The sequence below is a fragment of the Emys orbicularis genome, chromosome 1 (genome assembly GCF_028017835.1).
Source record: "Emys orbicularis isolate rEmyOrb1 chromosome 1, rEmyOrb1.hap1, whole genome shotgun sequence".
Taxonomy (NCBI): Eukaryota; Metazoa; Chordata; order Testudines; family Emydidae; genus Emys; species Emys orbicularis.
This window is the reverse complement of record NC_088683.1, coordinates 323,529,883-323,547,838: the sequence shown is the minus strand read 5'-3', so window position 1 is coordinate 323,547,838 and position 17,956 is coordinate 323,529,883. Positions and strand designations below refer to the sequence as shown.

Here is a 17,956-nt window from a genome sequence, read left to right as displayed (position 1 = left end):
ATTCAATGCCATATGGTTAATACACTAACATTTGACTCTCTGCCTCTGTCGCACCTGGAGGGAAGGGATGTCAAGGAGCCAATGGCAGATAGAGCTCTGCAACTGCACGTGCCAAGTCATGCTTTGCTCAATGTTGTCAAACTCTAGGCCCCACCCAGCATGCCCCTCTGAAGTGATTCTTTTAAAAGTGATAGCAAATTCTAGTAGCACTGAGGAGGATGGACACCCCAGAGAAAAATTGTGTGTGGTACATTGAAAATGAGGCAAGCTAAAATCCTGAAGTAATGCTCTCAAAATAAATAGTACAACCCACGGCCCAGATCCTCCGAAGAACTTGAGCATATGAGTAACTTTCAGCAGATAAGCAGTCTGACTGAAATCAGTACGACTGCCACATGCTTAGAACTGCCCACATTCTCCACTGCTTTGCTAGATGTGAACCAGAAGAAACAGAATATAGGATGAGCTATCAGAAATAGTTTCATTTGTTAGAATTGACTTTATATAGACACATTTATGGCTCCACAACTCGTAACACACAGGATCCATCCCTAAATTATCAGGGTTTCATAGCCAAACACTCCAAAGTTAATAAATGTCAGAATTAAGGTTTCCTGTGTAACCTTAATTTGGCCCTCTTGTACATATGCATTATGATTTAGTTTTTAATTACATGATCACATACTATTTTTTCCAGAGGAGCCCTGCGTCATTCAGTGCACAATGCTCACTTAATGAGCAGTTTATTCAATAGTTTGTTTTCTCCTCATTGTTCAATGTGTGGCCCCCATGCCTTATTTACTGCTCATTATTCAATCCTGCTCCAAAGAAAGAATCACTCATTTCCTCATGGGCTTTTCTCTGGCACGCATCACTATAATATTTGAGTGCTTCACAAACCTGAATTAATTTTCACAAGTCCCCTGTCCCCTGGATAAGGGGGTGGTACTATCCTCATTTCACACATGGGGAACTGAGGCACTAAGAATGTAAGGTTCAAAGTATCCAGTAATTTTGGGTGCCCAATTTGAGATGCTGAGGAGCTGATTTATCAGAGTACTTAGCATTACATAGTACTCTCTGTGTTCAAAATACAGTTCTCATTGACTTCATCACAGCTGCGAGCACTCAGCACTTCTGCAGATCAGACAGCAGGATCTCATCAGGCACCCAGAAAATGAGGAACACACAATTAGTGGCCACCTGGGAAAAGTTTAGTTTAAGTGACTTGACTAGCATCACATAGAAATTTTGTGGTAGAGGAAAGGACATAATCCATATAAGGCATCATTCAACTGCCTTATCCATGAAACGGATGAAACGGATCCCTTCTCTTTCTGAAACCCCCTGCCGCATTCCCTACAGACCTTCCAACTTCTGCAGCAAATGAAGCAGGGAATCTTACAAACAAGAATCTCCTTCACTACAGTCCTGATTCGTCCTCATCCCACCCCATGAGGCAGGAGTCCTGTCAGAAAAACTAATATGTGATCATGTAATTGAAGACTGTATCATAATGCATAATACACACAAGGGGGCTGAATTAAGGTTGCACAAGTAGCCTGAACTCTGGCATATCCTAACTTCTGAGTGCTTATGGTATTATTTTAACTTAGTGTGTGTAATTCCTAGTTTTTTAGAAAAACAAACTGAAAAAACCAGTAGTTCTGTCTTGTGGGATCATATTGACAGCCCCATGGTTTCATCAGCAGGGTTGGAGCTTTGAGCCATAGCATAGCCATCTGACACTTGAGCTAACAGAGTAACTGACAGCCGTAGTAGGTTGTCATCCTCTATGTGGACCAGCACTAGATGGAGATGAGACACACTCTTTCTCAGAAGGCTTCACAGCTATTTGCTGACAGCAAGGAATGGAGACTCAGGAATCTTTGGTTCCATTCCAGTCTCTGGAGGGGAGCATGTTCTAGTGGGAACAGACTCTTTTGCTCCAACCTGTCCCTATCCTGTTTCTTCCCCAACTCTCGCTCTTTGTCCCAGTCCCATTCTCCTTGCCTACATAGTCTCAGTCTCCACTCCTCAGACTTCTTATCCCAGTCTCCTTGGCTAGCAAGTCCTAGTCTCACTACTCCAGACTCTCCATTCCCAGTCTGCTTGCCAGGGCTGGCTCTAGGAACCAGCATTCCAAGCATGTGCTTGGGGCGGCACTTCTCATGGGGTGGCACTCTGGCCCTTTGGGGGCGGCTCTTTTCAAGGGGCAGCACTCTGTTTTTGTTTTTTTGTTTTTGCTTGGGGCGGCAAAAAACCTGGAGACGGCCCTGCTCCTTGCCCAGCCCCCCCTACACCCCAGTCTCCTTGCCCAGACAGTATACGTTCCCCCACTACCAATTCTTCATCCAGTTGGTCTCTCGTCTCCATACATGCTCCCCCCCTGCCCACATTTGCCATCCCACTGGCTCCCGGTCCAAATTTTCCTTCCCGAGCTCCTTGTCCAGTCTCAGTCTTCCTCTCTCTAACCACCTGGGGCCTTGTGCCAATCTCTTTGCCCAGCCAGTCCTAGTTCTTCCCACACACCCTGGCTCTCTGTCAGATATGTCTCTCCTCCTTCCTCACCTCCTACTCTCCCCCCCCCCTGGTTCTCAGTCTGAGTTTCTGCTCCAGTTCGCAGTCCCAATCTCCTCGCCCCGCCAGACTTTCAGTCCCAGTTTCCCTCTTCCCTGCCCGCCAGCCTTCAACCCCAGTTTCTGCCCTCACCCCCAGCACCTTGTCCCCTCTGCCTTTGAATCAGGCAGCTTTCTCCTCCACACTGCCTGGTCCCAGCGGGGTGTGTGGGGCTGGAAGGAGGTCACTGAATGCAAAGCATAGAGTCTCCCCACTCTCAGTTGGATGACTGTATCCAGCACAGCCTACACCAGCCCAGAGCTGCAATTGCAAGGAAAGTCCTGCTTAGCCCTGGGCTGAAGCATGCCCTATGCACATGACATCTTTGGGGAATTTAGCTGCTAAAATCCACTGCACATGTGCAAACTGTGATTTTTTTTTTTATATATATATAAAAAGCTTACAACTTGGCCAAATTCAGGCAGATTTTCATGGGAACACCAAAAGGCACAGCCCTCACAAGTAAGCCCCCATCTCTGCCATATTTCAGGTCCCTACCCCAAAGCATGAGGGTGTCAGAGCCTTTGAAAGAAAAGGTTGCCAAGTTTTTTTAACATGGGCAAAACAATGTATTTTCCTGAGCCTCATTCTTGGAAACAGCTGAACTGTTTTGGCTGAAAAGTTCAAAAACAAATTCATCCCATGGCAAACACGTGGCTTGAAAAATTTCAGCCCAAACAGTTGAAGTTTGGCAGCCATATGCAACTGAAAATAGGGTCTTATAATGGGAAGTGTCAGGCAACACACACACACACACACACACACACACACACACATATATAGATTAATGCACCATTTCTTACTTTATTTTTATTGCAGGTCACCCACATATTGCCTTTGCAATGAGCTGTTGCTCCAGTTAAGGATAACTGCCAGTATTAGCACTGCATGAAATATAGCCCTAATTTTAGCTGGGAGCACTCACAACTGATGTTTCTTAAGAACTGAATGGATCAGTTTATATGAAGAATCTAAAAATAATGTGAGTTATTACACTAGAACATCAATGGGAAAATCCAACGTGAGAATGAAAACTTTGGGTGTGGGAATTGAATCACTTGAACAATTATTTGATGATTAAGTATTATTGCTTACATCATTGACTTATTCCATTATACCACTCAAGTTTCTCAATGTCTGTTTAGAGAGGTTTCAGCGGAAATGTTACTAAAACACTGTCATGACCATGGTTTTTCTGTGTCACTAAATGAATAATGTAGCACACCCTTCCTGTGTTCTTTTACCCATACAAACTCGGGGGCGGGGGGGACTTAAACTTAATAATAAACTAGAGGTTGCATTTATATTTCCATACAGACAACAAACCAACTCACTGAAACAAAAAGCCAAACCAATGAGAACCATCACCTGATATGGCTCTAATGCTCTATTTACACACAGTGTGGACAGAATTGACTACTCTTCCTTAGGCAAGACCCAAACACTTACCTTGATTACCAAAAGTAAACCTTTGAACATGCCTTGTTCATCTCTTGCCTTAATTACTGTAACCGCCTTTGGCCTCCCCATGTCTCAGTTTTCCTCTCTCCACTCTATCCAAAATAACTATCCTTTCAAGTTGCTCTAATCATGTTTGTTGTTCCATCCCTCAGTCTCTTCACCAGTTTCCTCTGTCATTTCACATCAGTTTTAAGATCCTTGTTCTCAGGTGCCCAGCTCACCTCTCAGCTCTTTCCTCCTTGCTCCATCCCATCCAACTTTCCACCCAGTCCTTTAAGTGCTGCCTGTCTACTTCTCACACTGAGCTTCATGCCTTCTTTTTACACTGCCTTTTATGCTTGGAAATAGGAATAGAAGGAGCATGGATGTATCAATACAGAAGGTATTCAGAAGTGCTCGGAGAGTTTTTTAAAGTAACAGCTGACATCGTGATGAAATGTCACATCCAGTCTGCTTAGTTCTGTGAATGGGCTCAACATTCCTCCCAATCAAGAGCCTCCACTTTGACTTTGCTTTGAGACACAATGAATGAAATTTTTAACTAGATATGTCAGTGGTGTTAACCCTACACAAGTTGACTGCAAAGACAGCAAAGCACAATCTCGCCTGCCCTGGCAACAGAAATGTCTGGCCACTCTATGTCAGCCACGAATGTAGAAATCAGGCAACATAAGGCTTGGCAAGAAACTATGCCAAGGGCCAGAGAGCACTTTACATTTAGGAGAGCTATCTGTCCTCAGCCAAGCATGGCTCGAAGGCCTGGGAAAAGCAATTCTTCAGAGGCAAAGAGAACTTGCATTGACCTAGCAGAGCTGATGGCTGGAGCTAACCAGCACATTTCAAGAAAAGATGATTTGTGCTTCAGATGGCTCATAAAAATTACAGAAGCCTCCTTATCAACTCCCTTTTTGCTATCAGTGTTATATCTAAAATGTATGGGGAAAAGGGTGGTAGTAACTGATAACTCTGGTGACTTCTAAATGCTATTCTTCTAGTGAAGACATGTGGCCACAAAGCAACACCACACAGTCCATTCTGGGATTAACAGCATGTTGGATAGATAAGGAGAACAACTGTGCTTCATTGTAAAACTTTCAGCAATACATACACACAGGAATCATCATTTCAGATGCATTTCTGGACATGCTTCAAAAAATGGCAGATTGCCAAAGACTTCAAACAAACTCTGCAATCCCGTATCGAGGATCCATTATTAGCATCTTCCTCCAGAGAGGAATTTATTTGCCGTGGGCTGGAAGTTGGCCTGACATTTAAGCCCCTCCTCTTCCACTGTCTCCAAAAAGCACAACACACAAACAGATTAGGTCTGGCTGTTGCACAGCTGATTCAATGTGTGGTGGCCAGGTAGGACCACTTTCCGCATGGCTAGATGCCTGCTGGAACATAATTGCGTTCTCGCTGTCTTTTGTTCATCATATCCCCGCTTGGAACAGCTTCCCTCTTCCTGTGCCCCAAATGACTTCCTTTTCCTCTTTCAAAACCCTCCTTAAACCATGTTTTTCATGTAATCTTCCAATTCTAGCCTCTCCCATCTTTGCCTCTATCCTTAATCATTTGCACGGTCCCTGGCTGAATTGGACTAAAAGGCCCTCAAGGCCAGCAACCATTCTTATCTGTACAGTGCCATGAACACCTATGGGAGCATATAAATAATACAGTAGTGGTGGAAGACATGATCCCCAGGCCTGATTCTCAGTTACACTAATTCCCATTTGTATTGGTCTGACAGTGGAAAGGGTCTTAAAGTGGGTTTAGCTATAATTCACACACTATAAGGCCCTTTTATACTGCCACAGCAGAGTAAAGGGAACTAAGGGTATGTGTACACTGCATTTTATAACCTGTGGCAGCAAGTCTCAGAGCCCAGGTCTACAGACTCAGGCTCATGCTATGATGCTAAAAACAGCTGTGTAGGTGTTTGGACTCGAGCTGGAGCTCGGGCTCTGAAGCTCAGAGTGGGTGGTGGCACAACATGTATGCTGCTGATTTTAGTGTGGTAGTACGAGCCCAAATCCATAGACCCGGACTCCGAGACTCGCCGCTGTGGGATTAACAACACAGTGTAGACATAGCCTTAGTGTAACTGACAACGAGGGCCCCTGTGTATGTCACCTGAAGTTTTATGAAGCCCTTCACAATTACTGGGAATTAAAGGCACTAGGATAAGATTGTGCTTCTTTGTAATACTATCTGCCATTATTGCCACAAGTCAAACTAGACTGTAAGACCAGATACAGTGCTTAGCTTTTCTAGTGGCAAACTATGTTAATAGATTTTAAGGACAGAAGGAACCTCTGTGATCATAGGTCTCATCTCCTTCATAATACAGGCCCCAGAACCTCACTGAGTGATTCCCGCATGCAGCTCAATAACTTGTGGCTGAACTAGAGCATCTTTTAGAAAGAAATCAAGTCTTTATTTAGACTTCAAATGATGGAGAATTCACCACATCCCTTGGTAAGCTGTTCCAATGACTAATTACCTCCATCTTAAAAACTGGAGCTTTGCTTCCCATTTGAATTTGTCTAGCTTCAACTTCCACCTATTGGATCATACTATGCCTTTGACTGCTAGATTAAAGAGCTATCCCACCATCAGCTCAAGACATCTCTTAAGCGTCTCATCTATAGGTTAAAAACATTTAACCCTTTAAGTCTCTCACTGTAAGGCAAGTTTTCCAGACCCACAGTCATTCTTGTCGCTCTTCTCTGAACCCTCTCCAATTTTTCAACACCTTTTAAAAATGTCTACAGCAGCATTCCTATAAACTAGCATTACAGCTGTGATGAGAGCAGATTGTGCTATGCTCTTATCAAAAATAAGAGAAACTGCACAATGGCATGAAATGGAGTAAATATCACATGACATTTTGGTACAAACCTAAGCAAAGTGTAACTTTAGATTACGCTTGTGAAGTTATTGGTCCCATTGGCGCTCTATATTCTCACTGGTCTTTTGACACTTTCATGTCTTCGTCACATTCCCAGACAGCATCAAAGTGAAAATGTAAATGTTCACACAGAAAATGAATTGTGAGTTGTAATTATAAGTTGCCTCTTCATGCTTATGTTCACCTCTCACAAAGCCTATAGGCCCGGTGCTACCAACAGTTATTCTCATCCATAGTCCCCAAGCCTTTAATAGGACTAGACACAGAAGGAAGTACCTTTTTGCAACATCAGGCCCTATATCTGTAAATAAAAACCAAACTCTGTGTGTGTGTGTGTGTGTGTGTGTGTGTGTGTGTGTGTGTGTGTGTGTGATAGCATGTACACAGTCCTTCAAATTTAAAACATTTACAATACCATGTCATTCAGTTCTTCAGTTTTAGCTCAATGATCTCTTAAAATACATTCCCAGATAGTGCCTTAGCATAGTAGTGGTATTTTGACTCCCCCAACCATACCTTATTCTTCCCCTCTATCATTGCCATGTGTTGAGTGATGCTCTGGATTCTGTTTCCTCTGCTGCTGCCACTTTTCAAGATGAAAGGTCCCTCGGTGTTAGAGCAAACTTCATACCTATGGAGAGGAGAAATCAAGTGCTTCTCTTAGCAAAATGAGTGTGGAATAAACAGTTGATTCAGAAGAACAAGTAGCTGTCCTAAGCACCTGCTGCTCCTAAGGGAAGTCAATAGGAGCTGTAAGGGCTCTAATAAGCTGTCAGTTACATCTATGCTTCTTGATATCATTAGCAAACATGGGCTGGAGGCTGAAGTTCAGTTCCAGATCCAAACTTCCCCCAAGAGCGAAGGTTCTTTGGACTCTGTTCTTGTTTGACCCACTGTAGAGTTGGGCTTCAGGCGTGAAATTCAAATATAGACGAGAATCTGAACTGAATCAAAATTTGGGACTGTTTGGGCCCAGTATTCTAATTCTAGTGTTCCAAAGTTTGAAGCCCACCATTCAGGTTCAGCCTTAGCTTTAATTATTATTTATATTATTTTAAGACTTAAAATGCTGACAAATTTTAAAAACTTCTGAGGTCCATTTTTTAAAAATGATTCCAAAAATGAACCTTTATGTGCAGGTTCTTTTGGTTATCATAAAAATTATGTCACAAGCTCTAATTTTCTTTGTTTCAACAGATTATCTTCCACGTGTTATCTTTCAATTTACAAATCGTAAACTATCTACTGCTGTGACTTCCTGTTTACTAGACGGGCATTAAAACTACAACCAAATAATCTTACAAATTAACAAAATAAAAAGTTATATCTAACTGCCAAAGGGGTTCAAACATGTTTTTTAAAAGCTGAATTAAAAGCATATTACATTAATATCTTACACTACAAATTGGCTTTTAATCAGAACATTCAGATGTGGTCATGGTGGAACTAGTTTGTTTTCCAAAGCTTAATTTGGTACATATGGAAATAAACACTTTGGAATGTTTGTTACATTCTGTCCATCTCGAATGTTTTCTCAGGACATCTAATTATATTTTTAACTATTAGGTTCAATCCCAATTTAAAAGGTAGAGCTTGCCCCTTCGTTTGTGTAAAAGCTCTTTCAAGTTTGATATGTTCTTCAAACACATCAAAGTTTTAAAATATAACACATTTAATGCTCATCAGCAAATTGGATTCATATGTACATCGGGCTGTTTGGAGAAGTCACCTTTAAAACCACTTGGTTGTGCACTGACAGCTACTGCTAAACTGACCAGAGAATCAAATAACTCTACGTTTTGCTTGCTTCCTTCATTGTTTTTGTATCACGGTAGATGGTTTACACCATATAATAATTTTAAAATGTTTTGCATTACATCAAGAGTAATATTACATTAACTAATGTTATGTTAACTAATTTAACAACCTTTCAAAATGATGATTCATTAACTAATTTGGACATCATTACAGATGTGTGGCTTTCTGCCCCAAGAATTCCTTATGATGCAGGGATATGCTCAGCCATCTTATAGAAGTGAAGGGCCATGTTCCTTCACGTGGAGGGTGGGGGAAGCGATGGAGAGGATTGGGATGGCAGGTATGCGGTATGGGTGCAATCCACAAAGCAACTCAGGTGCCTAAACACCAATGTTAGGTGCCTAAATCCCCACTGCGACACAAAACCGCTGGTTGGCTGCTGCCTAACCCTGTCGATCATTTCAAAACTCATTTGGCTCCTAATTTTCTACTGTAAAAGTTCCCTAGGCACCTAAGTTTTAGGCCATGGGGCATATGCACTGCTGCCCCGCTCCAGGCGCCCAGACACCTGTCTTGTACCAAACCCCAGAGCGATTCACAAACCAGGGGAAGATAGACATTCAGCTGCCTAAGTCACATGCAGTGTTTGATCGAGTAGGCAGCCTCTGAGCATGCCTACCAGCTCAGGGCCCATTCAAAATCTGGCTGGATGAGGCCAGGAGGTATTAGTGTATACTTCATAATGCTTAGTCCAGTGTCTAGAGCACTCACCTGGGATGTTGGAGACCTACGCTCAATTCTTCCTTTTTCCAGAGGGAGAGAAAGGAATTGAAGGGGGGAGGGGGAGGCGATCTCCCACTTCCTAGGTGCGTGCTTTGACCATCAGGCTAGAGTCATTCTCTCTTGCTGGCTTAATGACTATTTAAGAATTCATCCACATGGAACAGTCATTGGTGCAGAGTGAGAGAGAGTGCTGGTGAGGATCCACCTGGGTGGTGGAAGACCCCAGGGCCAGACGCCCTGCTCCAATGATTTGTTCAGTAGTTACCCACAGTGGAACAGCTTCAGCAGGAGAGACTGAGACAGCCCCACATCAGTACATGCCATAGCCCAGTGGTTAGCACACCCTTCTGGAGACTCCCCCCTCAAATTATTTTGCCCCCTGTGGCAGAGAAGGAGGAACTGAACCTGGGTCTCCCATATCCCAGGTGAGTGCTCTAACCACTGGGTACCACCACCTCCTCCATTTTATGGGGAGCAAGGCAGGCCCAGAGTTAATTCCTGCAAGAAGCGACTTAGGCTCCTAAGCGAGCTGCCACCGGGTGGCTGGTTCCTGTTCATAGCTCACTAGCAGAGCTAGGCGCCTCCCTGCAGCCCACACTTAGGGCTGGTCTATGCTACAGACCTATATCGGTATAACTACATTGCTCAGGGGTGTGAAAAATCCACACCCCTGAGCAACATACTTATACTGACTTAACCCCCCGTGTAGACAGTGCTATGTCGGCTGGAGAGCTTCTCCCAATGACTTAGCTACCGCCTCTTGGGAGGGTGGATTAACTGCACCAACGGGAGAGCTCTTGTGTAGAGTTGCCCTTAGGCTCCTATCTCAGAGAGTGGGGCGGGGCTCAGCACACACTCCTCCAGTCAGCAGTTCCCATTGGCTAGCTTAGGCAGCTCACTCCAGCTGGCTTTGTGGATCTCAGTCTAAGGCACCTTCATTGTATAGGGAGCCTAGGTGCCTAACTTGGCTTTGTGAATAGCAGTGTTGTTCCTGTGGTTTTCTAGGCACTAAGAAGTTGGGGGCTATGATACTCAGCGTTGCAATGCCTACATCCCTTCACACGTCCTGCCCTATCTACCCAAACATTTATCTCATGCTTTCCATATGCTATTTCAAAAATCCGTTTCTGTGAGCACACTCGTGGAGGCCTGAGTGAGTGGATGGGATATAACGTTAAGACAGTTTTGTCAACTCATTCAAGAGAACGCAAGGACAAAAATAGGCTTTAGAATGGTTCAAATAAAGTTAACCCCTGTCTGCTTTGGCTGCACCACTCTTCAACAAAAACAGTGTTTTTAACAGCCTGTTTGAAAAACAGGAAACTAAATTGGAGGAAACTGTAATATAGATGGGGCCAATAATGCTTCCATATTGCTGTGATTTGCAGGACATATTCAGTGACCTCGAGACTGTCTGTACACAAATGACTATTTCATCTAGTCTCTTGCAGTTTGGATAGGGGAGGGATCTTGTCACTATCAAGTGAGGCATCATGATCTCAGTTCAACCGTTTTTCTTGTCCATCAGGTGTTTCTTTGTCAGATTTTTACCCTTTGAAGCAGGTGAAATTGTAGTCTTAGAATCATAGAATATCAGGGTTGGAAGGGACCTCAGGAGATCATCTAGTCCAACCCTCTGCTCAAAGCAGGACCAATCCCCAACTAAATCATCCCAGCCAGGGCTTTGTCAAGCCTGACCTTAAAAACCTCTAAGGAAGGAGATTCCACCACCTCCCTAGTCTTGCCTCACTGAATACATTGACATCTCTTTGCTGCAGTGTTGAAAGTCTGGCCTCTTTTTGATAAAAGTACTTGTTGAAAAACATAATTTGGCAAGGGAAGGTGGGAAGGTTTAGATGAAAAGGGCTTCACAATCAGAATTAGGCTGTGCATCGGCTATGCCAGAGATCTTAAAGGTCTGCAGCCTCTGAACCTAGTTGAAATTATTCTCTATAAGAGAATAATTTACAGAGGAGTATGTATGATTAGACTGTAAACTCTTTGGGACAGGGACTATCTCTGTTATATGTCTGTATGATGCCCAGCATAATAATAATAATGAATAAGTAAAACACTGGATGGAATTTCCCCCAGGGATGTGCATATGTGGCTTCTATTGACTTCTAAAAGAGAACTGGATAAATTCATGGTGGTTAAGTCCATTAATGGCTATTAGCCAGGATGGGTAAGGAATGGTGTCCCTAGCCTCTGTTTGTCAGAGGATGGAGATGGATGGCAGGAGAGAGATCACTTGATCATTGCCTGTTAGGTCCACTCCCTCTGGGGCACCTGGCATTGGCCACTGTCGGTAGACAGGATACTGGGCTAGATGGACCTTTGGTCTGACCCGGTACAGCCATTCTTATGTTCTTATGACTTCACATGTTATATTATGTTCACATTGCTGACTATAATGGTAATGCAATTATAATGGAAAATCAAATTCATTAGTACCAGTTAGCCACATTTTGAATGACTTCTTCTAATTCTATTCTCAAATAATAAAATATCTCAATGCAGAACGAGAACGGTTTTCAGTGTCCTGACTTTGTTAGCCAGTTCAGTATCTAATCTCCCCCCCCCGCCCGTTATTTCCAACTGAGCCACATAGTATCATTGTTTAACCCAGCAGAATTGGTTACAGCTGTGCAATAGGTAAAGGAGAGTAATTAAAATCATGCCTCCTGCTTTGGTTTATAATGGCAGGTATCTTGTAACAGAAAGGGAAAAGTCTTAGTTGGATTTAAATATAAGCCCTGAGCCAAGTTTGTGTTTATGTAATGATGTTTGAAAAGGTACAGACAAGAATGGAGCTATACAAATCCATTCTGGCCGGGACTGAAAAATCATAATCATCTTCCAATTATTTTAACTGATGTTTCACTGTGGGTCTCCTCATATAACTTCATCTATGCATTTTTGTGTATGTTGTTGTTTGCCAATCTCTTCAAATTATTCACTATATAAAATAAGTGGAGCACTCCTATTTGTAACCAAAAATGTCAAAATTACTGTGGGGAAATCCCACAAATCTTTGGGAATCAGAGACTGAAAAGATTATTTTTACCTGGATCTCTCTGGAGCTAGGGGAACTCCAGTTGAGCTGAGTTTAGTTTCCTTAAACACCCAGGAGGGTTTACACCAGAATTGGAGTCAGACCATTGGAAAGCACACAACACACACAGCAATTCACAAACAAGTTAGAGCTTTGCCAGCATGCTCATAAGTAACGCAACCAGTCTCCCCAGCTCTTACACCTGCCTTCACACAGATCCTTTCATGCCCTTTTGTGCTGGTTCCATGTACACACATGTAGGTAAGTGTATATATCAGGGCACAATCAGACCCCAGTGTCCACACTAAGTGGTAAGGAGATTCACGGGGGGCCAAAGGTTAGGAATCCTTCCCCCCGTGACTGGAGGGATCAGGGGTCCATTGTGCTAGGCACTGTACAAACACAAAGAGACAATCCAGGCCCCAAACAGCTTCCAGTCTAAGCAGGACTGACAAAAGGTGGAAGAAAGGAAGTATTATCATGCCCATTTCAGAGATGGGGAACTGAGGCACAGAGACATTAATAGTGAAATCCCGGCCCCCACTGAAGTCAATGGCAAAAATCCCATTGGTATCAATGGGGACAGAATTTCATCCCCAGGGACTTGCCCTAGGTCACACAGGGGCCGACCTGGGACTGAATCCAGAGCTGTGGAGTCCCAGGCCAATGTCTTAGCTACAAGACCTGGTAAATTGTTTCTCTTGAATTCCGTTTTCTCTTCCCCTAATTAAGATGTGTGCATGCGTGTGTGTATACAAACACACACGCTTTAGCCCTGTTGTGTCAAGTGCTTGAGAAATAGGCTATTCATTTGTAAAACCAGAAGCCATTAATTCTATTTTGGATTTTCAGAGGAAAATGCCAAAGGGGGAATGAGGGGTCAAAGCTGTTAATCTGACACTCCGTACTCTCAGGAAGCTCAAAGCACATGCATCGTAGTTAGTCAGAACACAAAAAACTCCCTGCCTTTTAAAGAAAGGACTTAAGACTGTGGGCAAACTTAACTCCCTGGTTTTCAGTTTTATGAATTTACACTCTTGGGAGGGTTTTTGTTTGGTTGGTTGTGGGGGGGTTTTGGAACCAGAAGTTCAACTTTAAAGGCCATTTGTGGAATTGGCCACATACCAGCACTTCAGAAGTAATTTGGGGGAGGGGCGTGAGCCTGATTCTTAAGAATACATCAACCTCTTAAGGAAGTAGAGTGTGCCACGTTTGAAGATGCAAAGATAATCACAGTGCTGGGAACCGTCTTGTGTAGAGGAGGAAGCCAAACAACAAGAGGAAAGCAGCATATGCTTCTGATTTCGCACAGGAAGCTCACAGCACCTCCTGTCAAAGCAAGATAAGAAAACTCCCATGGCCTATTCTGGACAAGGCCACTGTTATCAACCTTAGCTTCACACTGTCCTCACTCTACTCCACAGCCCTCTCCCTTTCCTAATGAGTTTCAGAACTCTTACCTCTATTTGCATACCACATGCCAAGCATAATAGTGTGGTATATTTATAACTATTGATGGGGAAAAGTTTCCAGGGTGAGAGTGTACTACATGTCATTTTGGCTTATTCTACTGAAGTCAAAACACAAACCAGTTTCATTCTAGAGCCTAATAGGTATAAACACCAGTATTAACATAAAAATAGTCATGTTACCAATATGGATGGTTTACATTGATTAGCGAGGGCTTAGGCAAAGGATTTTTCTAGTTATTCTCAGGGTGTATTGAACTTCCTGTATTACAGATGGACCTGAACCAAAACTCTGGAACCCAGCAAACCCCAACTTGGAACAAGATCTGAAATTTGCAGCTCAGATAATACAGTGATGGGTACCAATATAAGAACCTAGATCTCTGTATTATATTAAAAAAGAGGGTGGCAACTTCTGTATTCACATCACTTGAATTCCTCATTCCCAAACCTACCAGTGAGATCCTGGGAGCCTACCAAAGCTGTCCCAGACTTAAAATCTCATTCAGTCCTCAAAAGAGTCTTCCATTCTCAGCAAATCCATAGGTATTGTAAATAAATATTGAGATCTTAAGAGCAACTGACATCTAGTCTGTATTTTATCTTATTCAAGGTGTCTCTCGTATTTATTAACTGAGTTTGAATGGTTTTCAGGCACTGTCAATAAATAACTACTTCTGTGAAGCTGGAGTGATGAGACTGAATTGGGAGACAGCACAGGTATGAAGAGCAAGAGAAAGGCACACAGCAATTGGGGTTAATAACTTTTAACACTGGTTAAAAAATAAAACCAAATCATATCGCCTTTCTCAGTGTCTATCATGTTTATACTAAGGAATTGTCTTCATCAGAGTTTGGGCAAACTTACTGTCAAGAGATGAAGTGATTTGCATCACTCAGGATGTGATCATGGCAACACTGACTTAAAGATACAGGATCCGGAAAACCTAAGCCCTAGAATCATGAAGAACATAGGGAAACTAGTTTCCCCTTTGGTTACCAAAAACGCAAATTTACATGAGACTGTGCTTATCTGCACATTGGGGTTCTACAACAAAAGCTAGGGTGACCAGACAGCAAGTGTGAAAAATTGGGACGGGGTGGAGGGTAATAGGAGCCTATATAAGAAAAAGACCCAAAAATCAGGACTGTCCCTATAAAATCGGGACATCTGGTCACCCTAACAAAAGCCATCTGTGCTGTTGTGTAATCCATAGCACAGCGCAATAGTCATCACACATTGTTGGGAATCCTGAATCATTTTCAGTCAGAAAACAAAGGGGCATAAGAGTAGTAAGGAGCAAGGAGATGTTATAAAATGTCTTCTATGGGGGTGGTTGGTCTGCTGGTATGTTGCCAATGTGTTTAAATATAATTGGCTGTCAGTGTTATAATGTGTTTACCTGTTGAAGAGCCACGGTATAAATGTTCCTTTGCTACTGCAGGTGCTGTGTCAAAAATAATCAGTGATAGGGTGATATTGATTTCAATGGGGCTGGGATTTCACCCAGGATGGCCAGCCTACCATATTAAAAGAACAAACAAATAGCAATATGCTTGGAGCACATTTTCAGTAAGTGTTAGGACATGGCTACATTTTTACAAATTGTTTCTCTTTTTTAAAAGTGTCTTTGTATTTTAGTGCTTATGCAAGGGGGCCAGACTGAAAGCCTGGTGCATGAAAACCTCCGTTTATTCACAGTGACGGGCACAGCATGAACAGCAGCGGTACAAGCTTCCCCTCACTGACTCCTCAGTGTGCCTCAGATCTGACCTGGAGATGAGAAGGTATGTCACTCTTCACTCTCGCTGGTCCTTGGCCTCGCTGCTGGGGCTGTCCCAGGTGCCAGTCAGGGCCAGCTGAGGGGGTAGTGTTTGTGATGTCCATGCCTGCCCACTGGAAGCTGATCAGACATCACAAGCTCATGTCAGATTTGACACCTGCCAGTTTGCAGATGGCAACCAACTGCTGATCTCTACCAACCAGCACCACTCGCTGGAGTCGTTCAAACCCACCTCTGCACGAACAGAAATGGGAGACCCCTGGCCAAAGACCCTATAAGCCGTGCTGAAAAGTTTTGCCTTAATGAGCAGCAGGGGAGCAAGGGACTGCTTAGTGACCATTCCCTTGGACTCTGCCACTTGTGTGTAGGATCAAGACAAAAGTTTCTTTTCAATCTCTCTGCTCAGGTAGGTAGCGGGGGGAGGGGAGAGGAGAAGGGGAACAGTGTATGTTCTTTGTGAGCACCCAGGTGTCCCAGGTCCCATGCTTTAACTCTGGCTCCCTTTTTCCTGGTATAGATCCTCGTTACTTATCATGTACACTAAAAAGCAAGTTGACAGAAAGCATGAGTCCCCCTCTATCCCCCCACCCCCACCCCGCCAGTGCTTTCCTGACATGCAGCCATAGATTTAGAGAAAAGCTGGCTGAGAATTACAGGAGTAAGAACAGCAGTCTCTTATTATTAACCATGGGTAGCTGGACTATACAAACTGTTCTCTTTTCATGGTCACAGTTTCAAGCAGTACAACTGGTCCTGAACTATTTGCTGGGACTGCTACTGAAGACTGGTTGTCCTGAATTTTCTCAAACAAAACATTATCATCTTAAGAGTTCCCAGTATGCTCAGGAAATTTGTCTGGGGCATGGAATGAAAAGAAAAGTCAGATGTGTCAGAAGCCAGGAATGACATTCCCACCTCAACTAAATTGCCCACATTCTTCTCATGACCGTCATAAACCCTTTAGTCACCCTACTTTTTTTCCTGGCTATCTTATCCATGAGAGATACATTAATCTATATAATTAAGTGTCCTACAATAGTAGATCATGCAGATGACTTGGCAAATGGTTGCTGAAAGAATGAGTTCTCTTCCAATTGCTTTGCAGCTTGTGAGACCAGTGGCACACCAGGAAAGTGACAGTGCATCCATTTCTCTGGTCATTAAGGTGACATGGGATTATTATACCTTGGTTTTTGTTATTAGCTAATTGCATTTTGCTTCTTGACACTCTGCTTCCTGCTGCACACTGCTCAGCAGTTCTTACAAACTCAGAATAAGATTTTGTTTCAGCCAATCCTTCCTTCCTTCCTTCCTGGTCCTCCACCTCCTTTCCTCCCTCTGCTAGATGCTAATCACTCAGATCTCCTGTACAGTCACTGGGACTCAGCCACTCACTTTCCCTCTCGGACTCTGAGAGAGGGCCAATTCCCCTACCTTTCCCATAGCTGAGATGAGCATTGGCTGGAGCTCCGGAGATGTTGCTCAAAGCATAAGAACAGAGCTAACAGCTGAAACGTCTTTCCTTACTGTTGCAACAGAGATTGGTTTTAACGTTTAATTTAGTGGAGGAGGAAAGGACACTCTCAAGTATCAGGACTTCTGAGAAGTCAGAAGGCTAAATGGAAGGACCATAAAGATAATAGGAGCAAATTGTGCAATCTGACTCCCTTTTATTCTCAATTCTCAAATCTCTGATTTGGATGCACAGTCCAAGCTCAGGGTTTCCAAGAGAACACAGGCAGATGTTGTTCAGTGCCTGCTACACTAGTCTACTTTCTCTACTCAAACAGAACATTTTTCTCAGTCAAAAATACAGTCAAAAGACCCCACTTAGATCCTGATGCAGCACCCTGTATCTGCATCCTTCCAGGACCCAGATCATCATGAAATCTCCATCCTCACAAAAAAACTGTTATATAGAGCAAGCTTATTGTTGTCCAGGAAAAGGAGAGCCTCTTCCTCCTACACTACACTTCTCCAGATTATCTGGCATGGCACAGTTGTCTCACCTTCACCCAAACAACCTATGGGTTCCTAGTATTATCCCTAACAGAGCTGTCATTCAGGGCAATGTTGACTCAAGGTTTAAGGAGGATACTGGAATCCCTCTCCAGTG

General features: G+C 43.3%; 1 protein-coding gene across 1 annotated transcript in view; it reads right to left on the bottom strand.

Moving 5' to 3' along the window:
* FLT1 (fms related receptor tyrosine kinase 1) overlaps window positions 1-17,956 on the bottom strand; it is a 145,856-nt gene that overhangs the window by 68,418 nt on the left and 59,482 nt on the right. Inside the window, exon 11 of the mRNA XM_065397601.1 lies at window positions 7,508-7,622. Within this exon, the coding sequence (XP_065253673.1) occupies window positions 7,508-7,622 (115 nt within the window). The remainder of the gene's footprint in view (window positions 1-7,507; window positions 7,623-17,956) is intronic.